This window comes from Anser anser, assembly GCF_964211835.1.
Source record: "Anser anser genome assembly, chromosome: 3".
NCBI classification, from domain to species: Eukaryota; Metazoa; Chordata; class Aves; order Anseriformes; family Anatidae; genus Anser; species Anser anser.
The window spans coordinates 7,836,567-7,854,219 of NC_139722.1; the positions used below are offsets into that span (position 1 = coordinate 7,836,567).

The 17,653-nt window shown below is 43.8% G+C and overlaps 1 protein-coding gene across 4 annotated transcripts in view; it reads left to right on the top strand.

Moving 5' to 3' along the window:
* Positions 1-6,722: 6,722 nt before the first annotated feature.
* The window catches only part of ATAD2B (ATPase family AAA domain containing 2B), an 80,696-nt gene continuing 69,765 nt past the window's right edge, over positions 6,723-17,653 (top strand). For 2 of the 4 annotated variants that reach the window (XM_083830783.1, XM_083830784.1), the window contains exon 1: positions 6,725-8,029. In XM_083830783.1, coding sequence (XP_083686909.1) covers positions 7,871-8,029 — 159 coding nt within the window. In that variant the 5' untranslated portion in view covers positions 6,725-7,870. Of the gene's footprint in view, positions 8,030-17,653 lie in introns of all 4 variants that reach the window. The other 2 variants (XM_083830787.1, XM_083830785.1) reach the window with 2 other exon arrangements.

Here is a 17,653-nt window from a genome sequence, read left to right on the forward strand (position 1 = left end):
GGGGTCGTGGCTGGGCTGGGAAGTGGTGCCCGCACCTTGCAGCCCGGAGGCGTCTCCATCTTTGGCTGTGCATTGAGTGTGGACACGTTGTTGTGCTGGACAGGCTAAGGAAGGGCAAGCATTGGGCTATCGGCTCTGCTGAGGCTTTGCACCATGTAGGAGGGTGCAGGGTGCTGCTGGAAGGCAGAGATCCCAAAGTGCCCGCAGGAATCACAGGATCAAAATCACAAAGGTTGAAAAAGCCCTCCAAGATCACCTGGTCCAACCACCCCCCTACCACCACTGTCACCCACTAAACCACGTCCCTAAGCACCAGGTCCAACCTTTCCTTAAACACCCCCAGGGACGGGGACTCCACCGCTTCCCTGGGCAAAAGGAAAACAGGGAATAGCTTCCAGGGGAGCCTGCGGGCCTCTAGAGGGACCTGTGGGTCTCCAGAGGGGCCCACTGCCTTCACACCCAGCTGTGGCTTGACGCAATGCCTGGTGCTGCTAGGAGCTATCCAAAGCAAACACGGGCAGAGCCGAGGGAAAGCAGCAGCAGCAGCAGCAGCATGTGCCTGCCTGCTTTTTAATAAGTTCTTTTTTCTTCACAAATCAGGGATGCGCTGTAAACCGTTTAGAATTAACCTGAATTGGACAACCACAACTAACTAATTCATAGTAATTAACAGGAAATCTGCTGTGAATTACCAAGTGCAATCAATAATAACTCTAAAAGCAAAGGTAATAATACTTCACAGAGTGGTTTCTTTATGTTTCTGCAATCCTTTAATTGTAACAACTAAAATTGTGTTTTTCAAGAATATGATTGAAATAAGTTGTTTAATTTCGGAGTCAGTGAAGGTGAGTAAAAGAAGGAAAATCTGACCCTTGACAGTTCTAGCTTATTCCTCTTTGTAATGTTGTACATCACATTACACTAAACCTTTTGAAGGCGGTTTGGATTAAATTTTAGCTGGATGAAATCTAGCTGCAGCTCCTGCCTATAAATCTTCAGGGAAAATAGTAAAGAAATTAGCCTTTTGCTATAAAGTACATGGAGTCTCATACTTCAAAATACAGATTTCTGAGATTGTTCTCCCTGATGGTATTTAATGTTCTAAGTATCTTTGAAATTGTTGGATAGAAGGTATTTGTTTGTTACAAGTGCTACTTGATTCTATTTTTTTAGAGAGAGAGAGACACACATCTATAACTTACAACAAGACCATCATACCACTGTTGAAAAGTTTAAGGGATTTAAAAGTTCTGAGTAAAACTTTGGAAGGCTGTTCAGTGGTGCTGGAGATACTCATATTTTTCTGACAATATTTTAAGTACATTTGCTCTGTTACGTTAAACACACAAGCTCAATAATAAACTCCACATCTGCTTTGGGGCCCTTTCGGCAAAGATTATATGGATCCAAAGGTAAGCATAGCAAAAGGGAAGATTGGACTTACCCGCTGTAATGTTGCAGGCTTCTCAACTGTAATCAACTATTGATTTAGAAGATTAGATCCATTACTGAAAATCAGAGTACAGCTGGAGACATGCTGACCTACTACAATAGGAATTGGTTTCCTAGTGAATTTAGTGGTTTCTTGATAGCTCTTCTAAGTAAAGCTGTTTTACCTCAGGACTGAAACTTGACAAAGCATAGGAGTAAGAAAAATTAAGGAAAATCTTACTGTGTCTACAACTCCAATATAATGTAAAAAAATTTTTTTTCTTAAAAACTGCAAATGTTCAAATTAGAGCATTGCATCAAGACTTCACTGAAATCCTTTTAGATTCTGTGCATTTCATACAGCTTATTCTCTGGCAAGAAATAGTACATGAGATGAACAGTAGCAAATGGTCCTTCTTTTTACTGTGTGGTGAATAGAAGCAAACAGCCCAGACTGAGTTCACTGAAAAAAACAAAAAACAAAAAAACTATAACAGGGCATTCATGAGATGAATACAACCATCTCATGCCCTCTTTGTCAGGAGAGATCAGATGCACTGGTGTGGATGACGGTAACAACCCCTGAACGTGTTTTATAATGTAGGAGTGAATCACAATGCTGACAAAGTAAAGCACTGTTTTAGCTGTCACCACCCATCCTGTTCGGGTCTTGGAAGGACCAACGGACATTTAATTTTGAAGCGATATTTTTAAACCATATATTTAACAAGGTTAACCCACGTCAGAGGAAAACATCAGCTACCTATAATTAGACATGGACACATCAGCTATATTGATTGACCTTAACTTGAGATAGCAGTTGTTGCCTGAAGCCTTTGTAATGAAGGAAGCATATGCATATAGCTCTAACAGAACAGGAAGGGAATGGAACTGTAAAATAAATAGGAGAACAGAGTATGGTTGCTTTCTACTTGGGAATTCCGTTGACAAAGACAGCACATTCCTCTGCACGGTGTCCTTTTCCCACGTGCTCCTTGCAGGAATGTTAAATGTAGGCTGCCACACAGGGAGAAATAGCATAAGGAACCAATGTTGCTGGAAAGTTACTGCAGTGGAAAGTGAGTCATTGTTCTATGGGAGATGCTGGGTGAATTAGCATTCACAAAGCGGGAGTTACCCCCTGTGCAAGGAAGCATCCACACATGCTGCTGGCTTGTTGGACCGTAAGTCCACAAGCAAAATCAATATAGCTTCAATTTTAAAAATACCATGGAATGAAAAAAAAAAAAAACCATGAAAAATTCAAGACAGCCTGAGCAACTGTTAGTACCAGATAACACACATTTGGAAATAACATATGATGCGAATTCTCAAAACAAAGACACTTTCAAGTGAAATTACAATTAAGATATGGTAGTGTAGTTTATGAGATCGTTCTTGGATGCATAACAAGAAAGCCTATTTTTGAAGCTAGGATTGTGTGTGAGCAGTAGGGAGATTTATGAGCAAATAATGTTTCCGATGGACTCTCCATGTGACCTCAATCAAGTTATTACGCATTCATATGCTCCTAATGCTTATCTACAAATGTGTTAATAAATGCCTATTTATATTGTAAGCATTTTAGAACAGAGTCTGCTTTTTGTGACAAAGCTATACATCACCCAGCATACTAACAGGCTGGGGGTACTCCTTTCATATGATTAATGATCATAAACACCAAAGTGAGATGATTTGCCACTTTTGTCCAAGACGGAAGCAATTTACAGCACTGGATGATAGTGAAAAACAGACCCTGCAGATTCCTGGCTTACACTATCATCAGCCTCATTAGTATCAGTAAGACTATCTACTGTAACCTTAGCTCAGCTGGAAAACTGTTATGGAAACTAATGGCTAGATGTGATGTGCAGCTAATTTTGAAATATTAGGAGGTAAGTCTTACCACTCCCTTTTAATGTCATCTAAGAAATCTACTCTCTGATACCACTTCAAGTTGCAGTGATGTTATCTGTTGTAGTGTGGAAAGCAACCTTCAGCTGGGTGGGCTGACGATAGAACTGAACTTTAAATGTTTAATTCTAAAATATGATTATTATACATTTTAAAATGGTAATGGTAATCTTCAAATAATGGAGCACTTTTAACAACGTTGCAAAGTGCTTGCAACATGGAGTGACTTACTTTATGTATTCAAGTTTAAGGTGGTACAATCCTGGCTAGTGGACGCTGCTTGCTTGCTATTTCAAAGCTTACATCCCATCATGTCCATTATATGGACAGTTCTCAAAGGAGAAACCATGCAGTCTGAATTTCCAAAGACCCTTGCAGGGAAGGATTTAGAGCAGGAAAGGACTTGGTTTACATAAGCAAGATCTCTTGTGAATCTTTTTTATTTTGAGATTCAACTGAAACCAAGATGTATTGACAGCATGGCAGGGAGAAGCACACAAGAGCTTTTAAACAGAGTCCTGAAAAGATGATTTGATTTCCATTCTGTGGAATGTTATAGCTATTCAGCGATATTACAAAGTAATCTCTGATAAATTGCCCATGATTGAAGCAAATGGGAATTCACTGAATAAAGCCCTCTGATCCTTAATGGGATGAAGCTCTCTACAAAAGTTCTGAAAAAGGGATGAAGGACTTTTTGTTTTGCTATAGTATGTTCCTGATTTCCTTGCAAAACAGGGACAGGTAGCAACAAAAACTTCCACCGCCAAATATTTCTCCTGCCGTTAAATATCATGTAGGGAATAAACAAGGTTTGCCATTCCTCTTTGTCCTGGGTCATTTCCGAATGTCTTTTTAATGTCACTGAGTTCTAATAAGATCTTATTCCCCATGTCTTGTTCAATGGAAAGGGATTCTTTTGCTCAAGTACTTTTCCGTCTTCGGATTTCCCGGTGGTGTACCTGCCACAGCGGACGTCCTGGCTTCTCAATGTATGCTTTGGTTATCTTCATCTTCTTTTCTAAGAACTGGAGATAAAAGGATGTTGAAGCCATTACAGCAGCTTAGGCTGCTGTAAACTTCAGCACTTGTTACAAATTGCTTCCATTTGAAACACAGTCCTTCCCAACGGCATTTATTTTCAAAAGCATTTAGATGTCTATTTGTAATACCAAACTACAAATCTTGAATCTTGTTGGGAATGAACCCTGCAAAATTTTTATGTAATACTTAGTGGAGTGTAGCTCCAGTCCTTCTCTCCTTCTTTTCTTTATTGTCTTTTGTCTTTCTCTACTCAAAGAGTTCTTGTATTGTCTTTTTCACAAAGCTTTTCCTGTATACAGGGTGCTGAAAAGGGTCAAAACAGGTTTTAATTCTATCTTTATATTACACTTGTTACAAACAACAGATAAAGAAGGGAACAAATAAATTTTTTGGATTAGTGAAATTACTTTAAATCCATTTCTACAGTAGTTCATCTTTTATTGTTGAACTACATTTAAATCTCTTAGTATGTGTGATATAAAAGATTAATTTTATGTTAACATGTCCTCTGTATTACAAACAAAAAAATCCAAACAAAACTTAACAAGCAAACCTTGTTATTTATGATTTATTCATTTATATCATCAGTACTAAAAATGGCGATGGAGCTCACATAGAAGCTATAAAGCCATAAGCTGCTTGAGTCAGAGTAACTAGCCACGCCTTGTAAGAGCAACAAGACAACTAAGAAACCTGAAAATAAAACCATCTGCCAAAAACAATCTAGGGAGTAAACATTCAAAATGAAGCATGTCTTTACATGTTCCCTACTATGCTAACATAATGAGAATAAAGCATTAAAATGTTCAAAGCAGTGAGCAGGGATTTTTAACGACATCAATCCCTCTACAAGAGTAGTCCCTCTGGCATCATAGAGAGTACTCACTTGAGTATGGTTCACAGGAATGAGATCAGAACATTAGGGAAAAAAAAAAAAGAGAAAAAGGGACACAAGTGTGGTCAAAATATTTAGTAAATATAAAATAAATAGCTTTCATAATTGTGGGTTTTCTGTTGCTTCAAGCAGATCTGGATAGGCACCCAAGAAAATCAATTTGCTTGCATAAAGACAAAGTTTATTTTGCTTTTAAAAAGTCATCAGTGCTCACGAGAGGAGGAATGCTGGTTTGAATCAGGCATGTTGCAAGCAGATGTTATGCAAGCTTCCCCAAAGAGTCCTGCCAATGCATTGCAATCCTGAGTTATGACATTAACTGCAACTGCAATCTGGGCCCTTTTTTGGGCCACAGATTGATTTGTTGGTTTTCCCAAAATGGGGACGATATTTTTGTGATGTATACAAAAACCTGAAGAGGACCGACATGTCATTTTTCATTTTCAGACCAACAGAATTTGGACACCATATTTGAATTACAGGACTTACCAGTAGCAAGGACAGAAATAGGAAGGCACATTATCTGTCATCATATCATTGCAATATTAGCTCTTCTTAGCAAATATATCTCCTGGTTATTTCCTGCAACATGTTTAGTAAGGGGCAATCTCTTGCAGTTTCCTTCCATTCCTACTTTTCCTGCTTTTGAAGGATAAAAAGAAAGTCATATCCTAGTATCATTTTCAAAAAAATGTCTTAGGTTTTTAATTAAAATACTCCTTCAGCCTACAAGTGTTTGAAATGGCTACATCCTTTCATAACCTTTAAACAAATAAATAAATAAACGACAGGTACGCAACAAACCAAAACTAATTGGACTGAGCAGAACAACTCTACTACAACTCTTAAACAGTAGATGAAGTACCGTTGCCATTACAGATTAAAAGCTCTAAGCAGAGAATGCCAGATAAGATCATAATTTCTACTCCCAAACACATTGTATTTTGGGGTATCTCAAAAATGAAAACTTGTCTCTGTATGCAGATTTTTTTTTTATTGGAAATTTAAATGGCCCGTTTTCTTTTTATATATCCTATTAGTGCTGTTATTTTGTATTTTTGACCAGATGCTCTATCATACTCTTTCAGACTTCGGTCTTGAGAAGAAATGTTGGAGTATGCATGTGAAACAGAATTAAGTTTTTATATTTATTGTTATTTACCAAAACATTATTGTAATTTCCATCTTCAAACAATAAAAATACTGACAAAGCTTGTATGAGCCTAACAGCCCAAGACACGTGATCAGTAATTTTATTTGTCAAAGAAGCAGAAAGCACTAAAGTAACTTGCCCAGCAATGCCAAACAAGTCAGTGTAAAAAGAGTAAAGGCTGAGACTTCATCACCTACAGCTCTACTCTTCTATTGCTCGGCTATATTTCTTTTACAAAACTTTGGGTTTGGGGGCTTACGTGACGCTTTTGGGTTTGGGGGCACGCCGGGTGATGAGGTTCAATAAAGGCCATCACGTTGTGGCGTGAGGAATGGTTTCTTACTTGCACCCAAGGAGCACCGGTGGGAAGGGATCGGATTATAGCTCGTGAACAGTCTGAAAAGCGTTTGGTCATCCGATGTACCGTAATAGATACTATTCTTCATCCCTCTAAAACGTGATTATTGGATCTGCGATAGAGGAGGGAGACGAGAGAAGGATCCTTTCCAACTACCGAGCAACGAACGTGAAATTCCAGCCGCGGCTACTGGGCGAAAGGACCGCGGATGTTATCGGCGCCTCGCGCGGGGAGCACTCCTGATAGCTTGGCTATCAAGAGGATTTCTTGCGAGCGAAACCCAGCGGGCTGTGAAATAAGTTTTCCACTGAAAATAGCGGAAATCCTACCCTGGGGCGGCTGAGTTGCCGGGCGGCTGACTGGAGGCTCCCAGGGCGAGCGGGGCAGGCTCCCCCAGGTGCCGGGGCACCGCAGCCCTTTTTGGGGGTGCCACCTTCCAGCAGCCCCTTCCCGGGCCCTTTACCCACCCCAGGACCCCTCGGTTTAATCCCTGAGGGGACCCGGGAGGCGGTGGCGGCTCCTCCGTCCCAGCGGGACCGGGGGCGCGCTGCCCCGTCAGGCTGAGGGGAGCCGAGGGGAGCGCCTCCCACCCCTCCGCTTACTACCGAGCCCCCTCCCCGGACCTCTCCCCGCTCCTTGCGGGGGGGAACCCGGCCTCATTTCCCCCCCCTTTTCTCCCTCCCCGGCTCCACGCCAGGCCCTCGGATCGCGCCGGCGCCGTGCCGGAACGTCGGCAGCGGGGCCCGCACCGCCCCCCAGCGGCAACGGGCGGGCTCGGCGCGCTGCGAGGAGAGAAAGGGAGAAGGGGCAGTAATGGCGGCCAGGTAGTGCGGCGCTCAGCCCGGGCGGCGGCGGCGGCGGCAGCGGCGGGAGGAGCCGGCGCGGCTCCGGCTGTGGCTCTGCCCGGCGGAGCGGCGTCCCCAGAGGACTTCTCCTTCTTCTCCTCCTCCTCCTCCTCCTTCCCCCTTTCTCCCTCCCCGGTCGAGCCCCGCTGTCTGTCCGCCCTCCCTCCTCCCTCCGCACCGGCGGCGTTTAGCCCCCCGTGTCCCCCCGGTGTCCCCCCCTCCCCGGGGCCATGGTGAACACCAGGAAGAGCTCCTTGCGCCCCCTGGGCAAAGCGGCGGCCGCTGCGGCCGGTGCCGGCAGCCATTTCATCTCGTCCCGGACCCGCTCGTCCAAACGGGGCACCAAGGCAGATGCGGCCGGGCTGGAAGAGACGGCGGCGGCGGCGCGGGTGAGGAAAGGGCCGGCGGCGGGGAGCGGTGGAAACGGAGGGGGGGAAGGCGGCGGGCGCAGAAATAGATAGGGGAGGGGGAGAGAAAAAGGAGGAGGGGGGCAATGGGGGGGGGGTAGCGGCAGCGACGGCCGCGGCCAGGGGAGCCGCTGGGGACAGCGCCGCTGCTGCCGGGGGGGGGGTGCGGAGCCGGGCTGAAGGGGGAGAGAGGAGGGACCGGGGGGGAAGGCAGGGTACGGGGGGGTGAAGCAGGGTATAGGGGGGAAATTCAGGGTGTCGGGGGAAGGCAGGGTACGGGGGTGAAGGCAGGGTACGCGGGGAAATGTAGGGTACGGGGGGGAAGGCAGGCAGGCTGCGGGGAGAGGCGGCGGAGGAGCCGCCGCGTCCTGAGCCGGTGCCGCGCTGCCTCGGCGACGGGCGGCGACAGGCGCCGGCCCCTGACAGGGGGACACGGGGACACAGGGACAGGGAGACAGGGGGACAGGGGACACAGGGACAGGGGACACGGGGGAGTTGTGGCGCTGCTGCCCGTGGGGCAGACAGGGCCGGCGGGGGGGGTCCGGAGCCGAGCTCCCCCTGCGGCCGCGGCCGGCACTGCGCCTGCCGCCAGACAAAAGTTGGGAGCTGCGCCTGCTGCAACTTCGCAATCCTCTTGCCCTCTTTCCTCCTCCTTTTTTTTTTTTTTTTTCTCTCCTTTCCCCTTCCTTAAATGACCTCAGTTCGTCCGAAGAGGGTGTTCCTGGCGGCTTCCGCAGAGAAAAGCTGGCGTTTGGGAAAGCTGCCCCGTTTTTGTGACAGCTCCAAGGAGGGCAGGGGGGGATTTGCCGGGGGTCTGCTGGTTTAAGTGGAACACTTTCTCAACATAACTTATAACAGCTTTAACTGTGATCCCTAAAGGCAAATGATTCTATAGACTGCTATCGAAATCTGCTGTTTCTTAAATTATAACTGGGAAGAGGAACTCGTGAACCCCTTATTTTTGCCTTGGTGTCTCTAAGCGTTTCTTAACAATGCTGTTTTTTTTTTTTTTAAGTATACGCACGTCTTTTTTTCTTTCATGATTAAAACCTCAGGTATTTGAAGGTTTAGAGTAACGGTTATAGCTCTCCACACGCATATTTTCAGAGCAACGTATTGTGAAAGACCCGGTGAATACGGAAGTGAAAACCGAGGGTCAAAATGTTTGACAGTCGCACACCAACTGACCACGTCCTGCCCTCTGCAAAGGAAGAAGTTAGTCACACAAGTAGAAAAACAATAGCAGCCGGGGCAGATCAGAAAAATGACACCTGGAATTGCCAGAAAACCTTTTGCCCCATGCCTTTTGTTTAAAAACACTGTCTGGATACTTGCTCTGTACATTATGTGCTTCTCTTTCGGTTCTGTCGTGCTTCAGTTCCCTTCCTCACATCTTATTTACTCTCAGTGGTGCCTGTTCCTTCCTTGTATAACTTCATTAGGCTCATGGGGATGTGGAACATAGCTGTAAAAAGCTGTTCTGCTTGTTCTAGTATGCAGTTTCTGTTTATTCATATCATGGGTCTTGTGGTTTGTGAGGCAAAGTTTGGTGTAACCCTTCCTGGCTTGCTTTACAGCGAGTTTACAGCTGCTAAAAATAAGTTGGGCATCCTTCTGAATATTTCTCATCTGTGAATTACATTTGTATACTACAGATTATTAAAATGTATAAATTATGTTATTGTCAGAGTGTAAAGAAAGGAGATTATATAAAATATTGTTATAAAATTGATAAGTACATCACAGGATACATCCCATGCCTCTAAAGAAGTGTTTCTTTTAAAGTTAAGTGAATATTTTTGGCATACTGGACTTGTTTCACTTCACATCCAATATCGTGCGTTTGAGGTAGATAATTTTTTTGTTTAGATGTAATTGCCAAAGGTGAGGAGAAGTTACCAGGAAGGGTTTGTTGTTTTTCTTTTTTCCCTCAGTAAATTTTGTAGTATATATATATATATCCCACCATATTTTGAGTTATCTTTGTACGGCTCTTTTTCCCTTCAGATCTAAGAATTTGTCAGTGATATAGTACATTTCTGAACTCCCCAATCTCCTTGAAATAATGCCAGAGAAAAGGATTTCAGTGATTACAACATGAATAAGTGTAGCACTAGGAAGACAAAGCCTTTGCTTTTTGGAATTGACTGTCAGGAGACAGATAGTGAGGCTGTGTTTTGCGCAGAAAGTGTACTGGGATTGTTTTCATGCAATTGTATGTATTTTGTCAAAGTTGACTGGAACAGTGTGTTCTTTTAAAATCTTTTGGTTGTAATGTCAGAAAACCAGCCTTTACTACGAGCAGTTAATTGGGTTAATGGGCTGCTAGAGTTGGGAGCTGCTCTGTTACGCTTTTTATTTGCACTGTGTGACTTAATTTTCTTCCACAGAGATTCTGACTTTGAATTCGCAGAGAAATGCTCTTCAGTGGCAATGCTTGTAATTACCTTTCAGGGTGTATTTTAAAAGATCATCTGTTTGTTCCTTATTAGCAAAAAACTGAATTAGTAATCTAACGGCATCCTGTAAAATGCTGATTGGACTGGATAGTATAGATACAAGGTTAGGAGTTGTCTTCCACCTCTTTTTCTTCAAGGTCCAGTCTCCTTCTCCTCCTCATTTTCTTGTGGGTATTGTGTGGTTTATTTATTTCTTTATATATTTTTGTATTCATACTTTTTTGCATTCATTCACAAGAAGAGACTTGAATCTCTATTCTCCCTGGTAATGGCTAAAAGAATTTAAGTTTCACAGTCACAGCATGGTTGTGTTTGGAAGGGACCTCTGGAGATCATCTGGTCCAACCTCCCCTGCTCAAGCAGCATCCCCTAGAGCACATTACCCAGGATTGTGTCCAGATGGCTTTTGAATGTCTCCAGGGAAGGAGACTCCACAACCTGTCTGAGCAACCTGTTCCAGTGCTCAGTCACCCTCACAGTAAAGAAATTTTTCCTTGTGTTCAGATGGAACCTCCTGTGTTGCAGTTTGTGCCCATTGCCTCTAGGCCTATTTTTGGGCACCGCTGAGAAGAGTCTGGCCCCATCCTCTTCACACCCTCCCTTCAGGTACTTAGACACATCGATCAGATGCTCCCTGAGCATTCTCTTCTCCAGGCTGAACAGGACCAGCTCTCTCAGCCTTTCCTCATAAGAGAGATGGTCGGGAGCCTTAACCATTTTAGTAGGCCTTTGCTGGACTCTCTCCAGCAGCTCCATGATCCTCTTGTAGTGGGGAGCCCAGAACTGGACACAGTACTCCAGGTGAGGCCTCACCAGGGCTGAGCAGAGGGGAGGATCACCTCCCTTGACCTGCTGGCAGCACTCTTCCGAATCCCCCCCAGGGTACAGTTGGCCTTCTTGGCCACAAGTGCACACTGCTGGCTCATGGTCAGCCTGCTGTCCACCAGCACCCTCAGGTCTTTCTCCAGAGAGCTCCAGAAGGTCAGCTCCCAGCCATAAATAAAGAACTGGCGTTTATTCCTCCCCAGGTGCAGGACCCTGCACTTGCTCTTGTTGAATTTCAAGAAGTTCCTCTCTGCCCAACCCTCCAGCCTGTCGAGGTCCTTCTGAATGGCAGCACAGCCCTCTGGGGCATCGGTCACTCCTCACAGTTTTGTATCATCCCAAGTCATTGATGAATAATTTTGCACCCTGTACAGACCCCTGGGGGACACTGCTGGCTGCAGGCCTCCAACTAGATGGCAACCCTCTGAGACCTGCCGTGCGGCCAGTTCTCAATCCACCTCACTGTCCGCTCATCCACCCTCACTGTCCGCTCATCCACCCTGCACTTCCTGAGCTTGCTTATGAGCATATTATGGGAGACCGTGTCAGAAGCCTTGTGGAAGTCCAGGTAGACAATATCCACTGCTCTCCCACCATCTGTCCAGCATGATTTCCCTTCGGTGAATCCATGCTGACTTTTCCTGATGACCCTCTTGTCTTCCACATGCTTAGGGGTGGCCTCCAGGACGAGCTGCTTTCCAGGGATGGAGGTGAGGTTGACTGAACTGTAGTTTCTGGGTCCTCCTTCTTGCCCTTTCTGAAGTCTGGGTGATGTTTGCTTTCTTCCAGTCCTCAGGCAGTTTCTAGTCTTTGGGTTCAGTACTGTGTTGAGTTGCATATTAATAGTGCCCAGTTTTGTTTGATCGTAATCTAGAAGCAACACGCATTCTGTGGAAATGGGCTGTAATGGTCTAAATGCCTTTATTGTTTTCTGTGTATTCCCTCAGTAGCATTTTCTCATCGTGGAGAAAGCAATATTTGAAAAGTCAGCTGGTCTGCGTTATTGAGTGGCGGCTGAGATGAATACATGCGTGTCCACTGAGCAGACGCAAGATTAAAATTAACAAAATCCCTCACTAAATGGATCACGGAGCCAAGAAGTTTATTTTCTGAAATGATGTAATAGCAGAGTGCCACAGAGAGGGTACAGAGGGGAAAAACTGGGCTATGCTTTTATTCCCTTTTCCATCATTGATTTATAAACTACATAACAAAGTTAAGCTGTCATTACATAAGGTGCTGTTCTGCCTTTATATAAAGTTGTATGCATTTTTTTTCTTTCTAGTATTAAAAACTTGGGAAGTCTCCTGGGTTGATATTAAAGCTTTCTGACAAGAAAAATGCATCAAAATCCTCCACGGTTTTCAGAAACCGAATTGTGAAACAATGCTTGTAAATTCAGTGGGCTTCATTCAAACTCTGAAAACTGAAAGAGTCGAAGATAGCGTGACCGTAACTGGTTAAATCTGTGCTCTAGCTGAACTCTGATGTTTTCAGACGTCGAGTTGTGATTGTGTTGTAATATTTATTTGGCAGTTCGAGTGTTTTTTCTCAACATCTTAAAACACAAAAATGCTGATCGAGAGCAGGAATGAATTTATTGTGAAATAAACACTTTTTAATCATGCCATTGTATTAGTTGGACATTTTAGAAATGTATACAAGACTAACTTAATTAGGCAAGAAAGCATTAGCAGTGCCTTAAGAGCTACTTGAGGGCACTGTGGTGATTGTAACGCATGATCCTAGCTAAAAGTAGTACTGCCAACATCATTCAACTTGTTCAGTGGCAACATAGAGCTCTCCATTGTACTTAATTGCTAATAGGAACAAACACAGCCTTGGGATTGACATAAAGTGCTGTACTGTGGTCGAGTTTAAGACTAAGCAGCATTTTTGTGCACTGTAATACCCATATATTTCTGCGTCTCTTACTGTAATTCCTCAGTCTGTGACAAAAAATATTTTTTTCCATCTTGGAAAGTGTGATAATGCATTTTTGGTAGCGTAAACCCATTGCTGCATTTTACTCCTGAAAGAAGTCTTTAATGGTCAGCTATTGAAAACATATAGTCAACTTTAAATATATATATATATATTATTTATTTTAAAATACTGGCTTTAAGCATGAGCCTTTGAGCTTTCTATTTTTTTTTTCTTTCTGAAAGAGCGGGATTCAGATTAGTCTATTTTCTCTGAATGCCTCCTTGCAAAGTGTCGTACACCGTTTGGATAGTCTGTGGTTTAGAATAAAGCTCTTAGCAAAAGTTTCCTTCTTCCATCGGAAAAACTACACTTAGGGCAGCCTGCATGTGAAGTGCTTCAAGAAAAAAGCTCCTCTTAAATACCTATATTAAAAAAAAAAAAAAAGTATTACAGTTAAGAGTTTACACTGAGGCTACCCAGCACTTTCACGGTTCTTTGAGTTATACCCTGAAACACAGAGCCTGGTGAAGTTATTCACAACAATGTCAGTTAAAGGCAGGTTCCCAGGAAAGTTCATTTGAGCAGTGGGGTAAGATGTAGGATTTGCTCCGTTTCCGTGGTCTGCTGCTCTTCTGGGACGTACCAGGAGAAGGTCGGTGATGTGAAACGAATTGCACGGTCTGTTCTTGGGAGGGTGGTACTGGTACAGCTGTGACCGGGGGAGGAGGAGTAATTGTCGGAAGGAGTCGATGTCCAAGCTTCTGTCAAAATATTTTATGGTCAGCATTTGTAATCCTTCTGTGCTTCCAGACCGGCGTCCTGAGTTAGGATTCTTACAAGCGTCGTGCCAAAGCAGCGTGGGCCACTGCGAAAACTGAAAATTGCTCCTCGTAAGTGCGCGCGGCTTGTTCTAGGAGGCAGTCGTGCATCTTGATCAAAACCCTGCCTTTGCCAAAATACTGCTGCAGGGCCAGAAAAGGAAGCGGGGTAAGGACTAATCCAGCGAGGGAGCGAGACCTCCAAAGAATGCTCAGGAAATGGTGGTGATGTTTGGTGTGCTGCATTGCTTCCTCTGAACATTGGGTTTGTCCCAGAGTAATATTAATAAAAGCTGCTCCTTGAACGACTGTGTCTCGGTTAAAACGTGAAGCAGAAGGCTTCACCGATCGTTGTGAGAGATCCCATGGCAGTTGTGCAAGAGTGGCATACAGCTTGGGGTTACAGAAGATAATTAGCTCAGGTAATTACATTCTGATCACCTACATTCCCCTGCAGTTTCAGTTGGATGTGGTATGGTTTTGCATAGCCTGCCCTAAATTGTTGAGTGTTTGCTGCGCTGTGAAGTTTTCATTCCATTCTAGTGATGCTTTAAATTATTCCTGCGTAAAACTCTGAAACCTTCCTCAATCCAAAGCATCCAGCAGGAAGGAATCAGTGATGTGAACCTTTCATTGCGTTTATTTTGTGTTTCTGTGACCGTTTCAAATGGCGCTGATTGTTCATTAGATATTTCAGCTCTAATATATTGCTTTGTGTGCGGTTCATATCGCTCATGAACCCACTTACTGCAAAGGGAGCTGACTGATTTTCATCCTTTTTCATGGTATCACTTTATTTTTTCTGTACTCTTCATGCTTTGCTGCTTTTTCTAAATTTTTGGCTCCGAGTTTAGTGCTGCCTTTATTACCTTTGATGGGGTTTTCATGGTTTATTTTAATCACTAATTGCTTTAAATCGTTCAAGTGGTGTTTTGCGTTTATACTTCCCTGGGTTCTGTTCCTGAAGAAGTTGAATTTCTTCTTGCTTGGTAGCCATTGAAACGTCCCACTTCTCTGCCACTTGCAAGGTTAATATGTTACCTTCTGTCAGCATTTTCATTTTGAACCCAGTATGTGTGTGCTGGAATAACTTCAACTCTAGTTTAACTAGGAATAAATGATGTAGCTTTAGTGCTTCTACCAGAAATACAGAACTCGTGAGCTTGTCCAAAGTTCCTGAGCAGCTTTTGTAGCCTTTTCTGATTTATTTTTTTTATCTTTATGCTTCCAGCAATGTGTATGAGTGAGCTAGCTAACTTAAAGCTTTGGTATAAAGCTTCTGTCCAGCTGTACTCAGAGCAGATACTTTGGCATGGGCATTTTCACGATCTAGAAAACGGGCTTGTTGCATATTTCCAACATAGAGTCAATACCTTAATTTTTAAGTGAATAAGTAGTCGAACTGAGCTATTGAAATAAATTGAAGTTTTTCTTTCTGTACACAGGGAAGATGTTACTTGCATCAACATTCACTGGAATTCATCATTCCAAGTATTTAATAACTACTTTCTATTATTTCTCTGATTTATCTTTCAGGCCTTGAATGTTGTGTTTATTATGATTTTAAATTTCAAGGCATTCATCTGAATATTTCATATTACATTTTTATACAATGTTATCTTGGTTTTACTTCTGAAATACTGTCTTTAAGTGCTCTGTAGATAGAGATGTAGAAGTATTTTTAATCCTGTGTTTTTTTAACACAGAAGGAAGGCTACCTCTCTATTTGCTACAGACGTTTCCTTGCTAAGTTTAACGGCTCAAGCACCTGGTCATGTCCAAACCTTTGGAAACAGGATTGTAATAATCTGTAAAAGTTTGCATAAATACAATTTTTGCTTTAAAGGACTTTGGCAATAGAATCTAGAAACTCATGGGAGGAGTTAATATGGGTCTGGTTAAAAACATCTTCCTTCAGTGTTGAATTAGGAAGATCAATGTTTTTTAAAACCTTTCCATGTGTGGATCTCCCAAAACATCTTCAGGTGTGGACAGCAAGTGAAGGCCGCCCCTCGGCAGCCCTGCTCTGCTGGAGGTGTGTGATTTCCCAGGCGGTGCGAGCTGCTTGCTGTGCAGCTGCGAGAAGCAGTACACACGCCAGTGCTCCTGCTTGGCCGGCCATTTGATCGGCTGGATCGGGCTCGGGTTGCTGGTCCAGCTGAAAACGAAGCCTCCTCCCCGCTTCCCCTTGCCTTGATTATCAGCTGGTGTTACCATGCGATTATCAGCTGGAGATCCGCAGTGTCACGCTGAGTTTTGGGAAGGCACAAGAGGGAGGAGAGGAACTCGCTTGTAGTGGAGGGCTTGGAGAGGGGCGGTGATGAGTGGGACAGACCTCAGCTCCCTGTGGGCTCTGGCACAGTTTGGCAGAGGCTGTGTGTAGCAGACTCTCCCTCTCTTTCATGAGCCTACAAGCAGCCCATGGATTGCAAGAGTTTTTGGATGTCAGATCAAAAGCTGGCTTTCAACAGCTTGTCCTTCGGGCACTCAGCCTGCTTGTGAACAGGTGTCTCTGGTACAGGCAGGGTGAATGGTCAAAAGCATGAAAACGCCCAATAAGCAAGTGGTGTAGGCAGAGCTTTCTGTTTTTGCCTGGTCAACTCATAACTTTTCTCAAAAGCTTTCACATTTAATAAATGTTTTGAATTTTTGGAAGTGAAGAGCTCTAGGAAATAAAATGGAAATCTATTGAAAGAATGAAAGCAGATCTTCTCATGCAAAAAATGGTGTTTCAGATGAATGAGTCGGAAAGAATCTATTCTGAAAACGTCCAGATGAGGGTATATTTTATATTCTTACGGCTACTGCTGATGCAAGCATTGTTTACTGAAAAAAATACAGAAATGGGATGATAAAAGAATATTGATCATCTTGCAACTGAGGCATTCTTTTCTATCATTATCACAGGTGACACAGTATTAATAGTTTTTTATTCCATGATCATCAAACACTTCTTAGGCATGAATCTTGTTATTTGCCCTTAACACCTGTGTTAAGGTCTGATAAATGACAGCGTGCAAGTAGAAATTTGAGAATTGTGGCCAGCAGATGGGTTCTCTTAAGCCAACTTGGTCACTTTTCAAGCTGTCGGGAAGGTAACACAAGGTCCTTAATAAAACTCGAAGTTCTTAGTAAGGCTGTTAACGTGCTTTAATCCAAATACATTCTTTTTCTCAGCTTCATGTCATTTGAAGGCGCAGGCATCAGGATTTTTAGGACACGATGGTGGATGTGTAGCATGTAGCAGTGCATGCCCTGCTGGCACGAATACGGATGCTACAGGCCACTGTGTCGTGCTGCGACCTGAGGTTGGGTCATGTTGCCTTCTTCCTCAGACAAGTACATCAGGTCTCACCCCTTCCCACCAAGCAGGCAGTCAGCCCCCCAAAAGAAGGGGGGCTTGTGCCACGAAAATGTGGGGTCAGGACGGGACGGAGGGGGGGAGCTTGTGAGGATGCGTCAGTGCTGGAGAGTGGGTAGTGCAGTGTGCCATACGTGTAAGGCGAGGCGTGCTCCCGGTTTGAACACTGATTAAAACCTTTCAGTTACTAGAAAACATGCACTTAACGTAAAAGAAG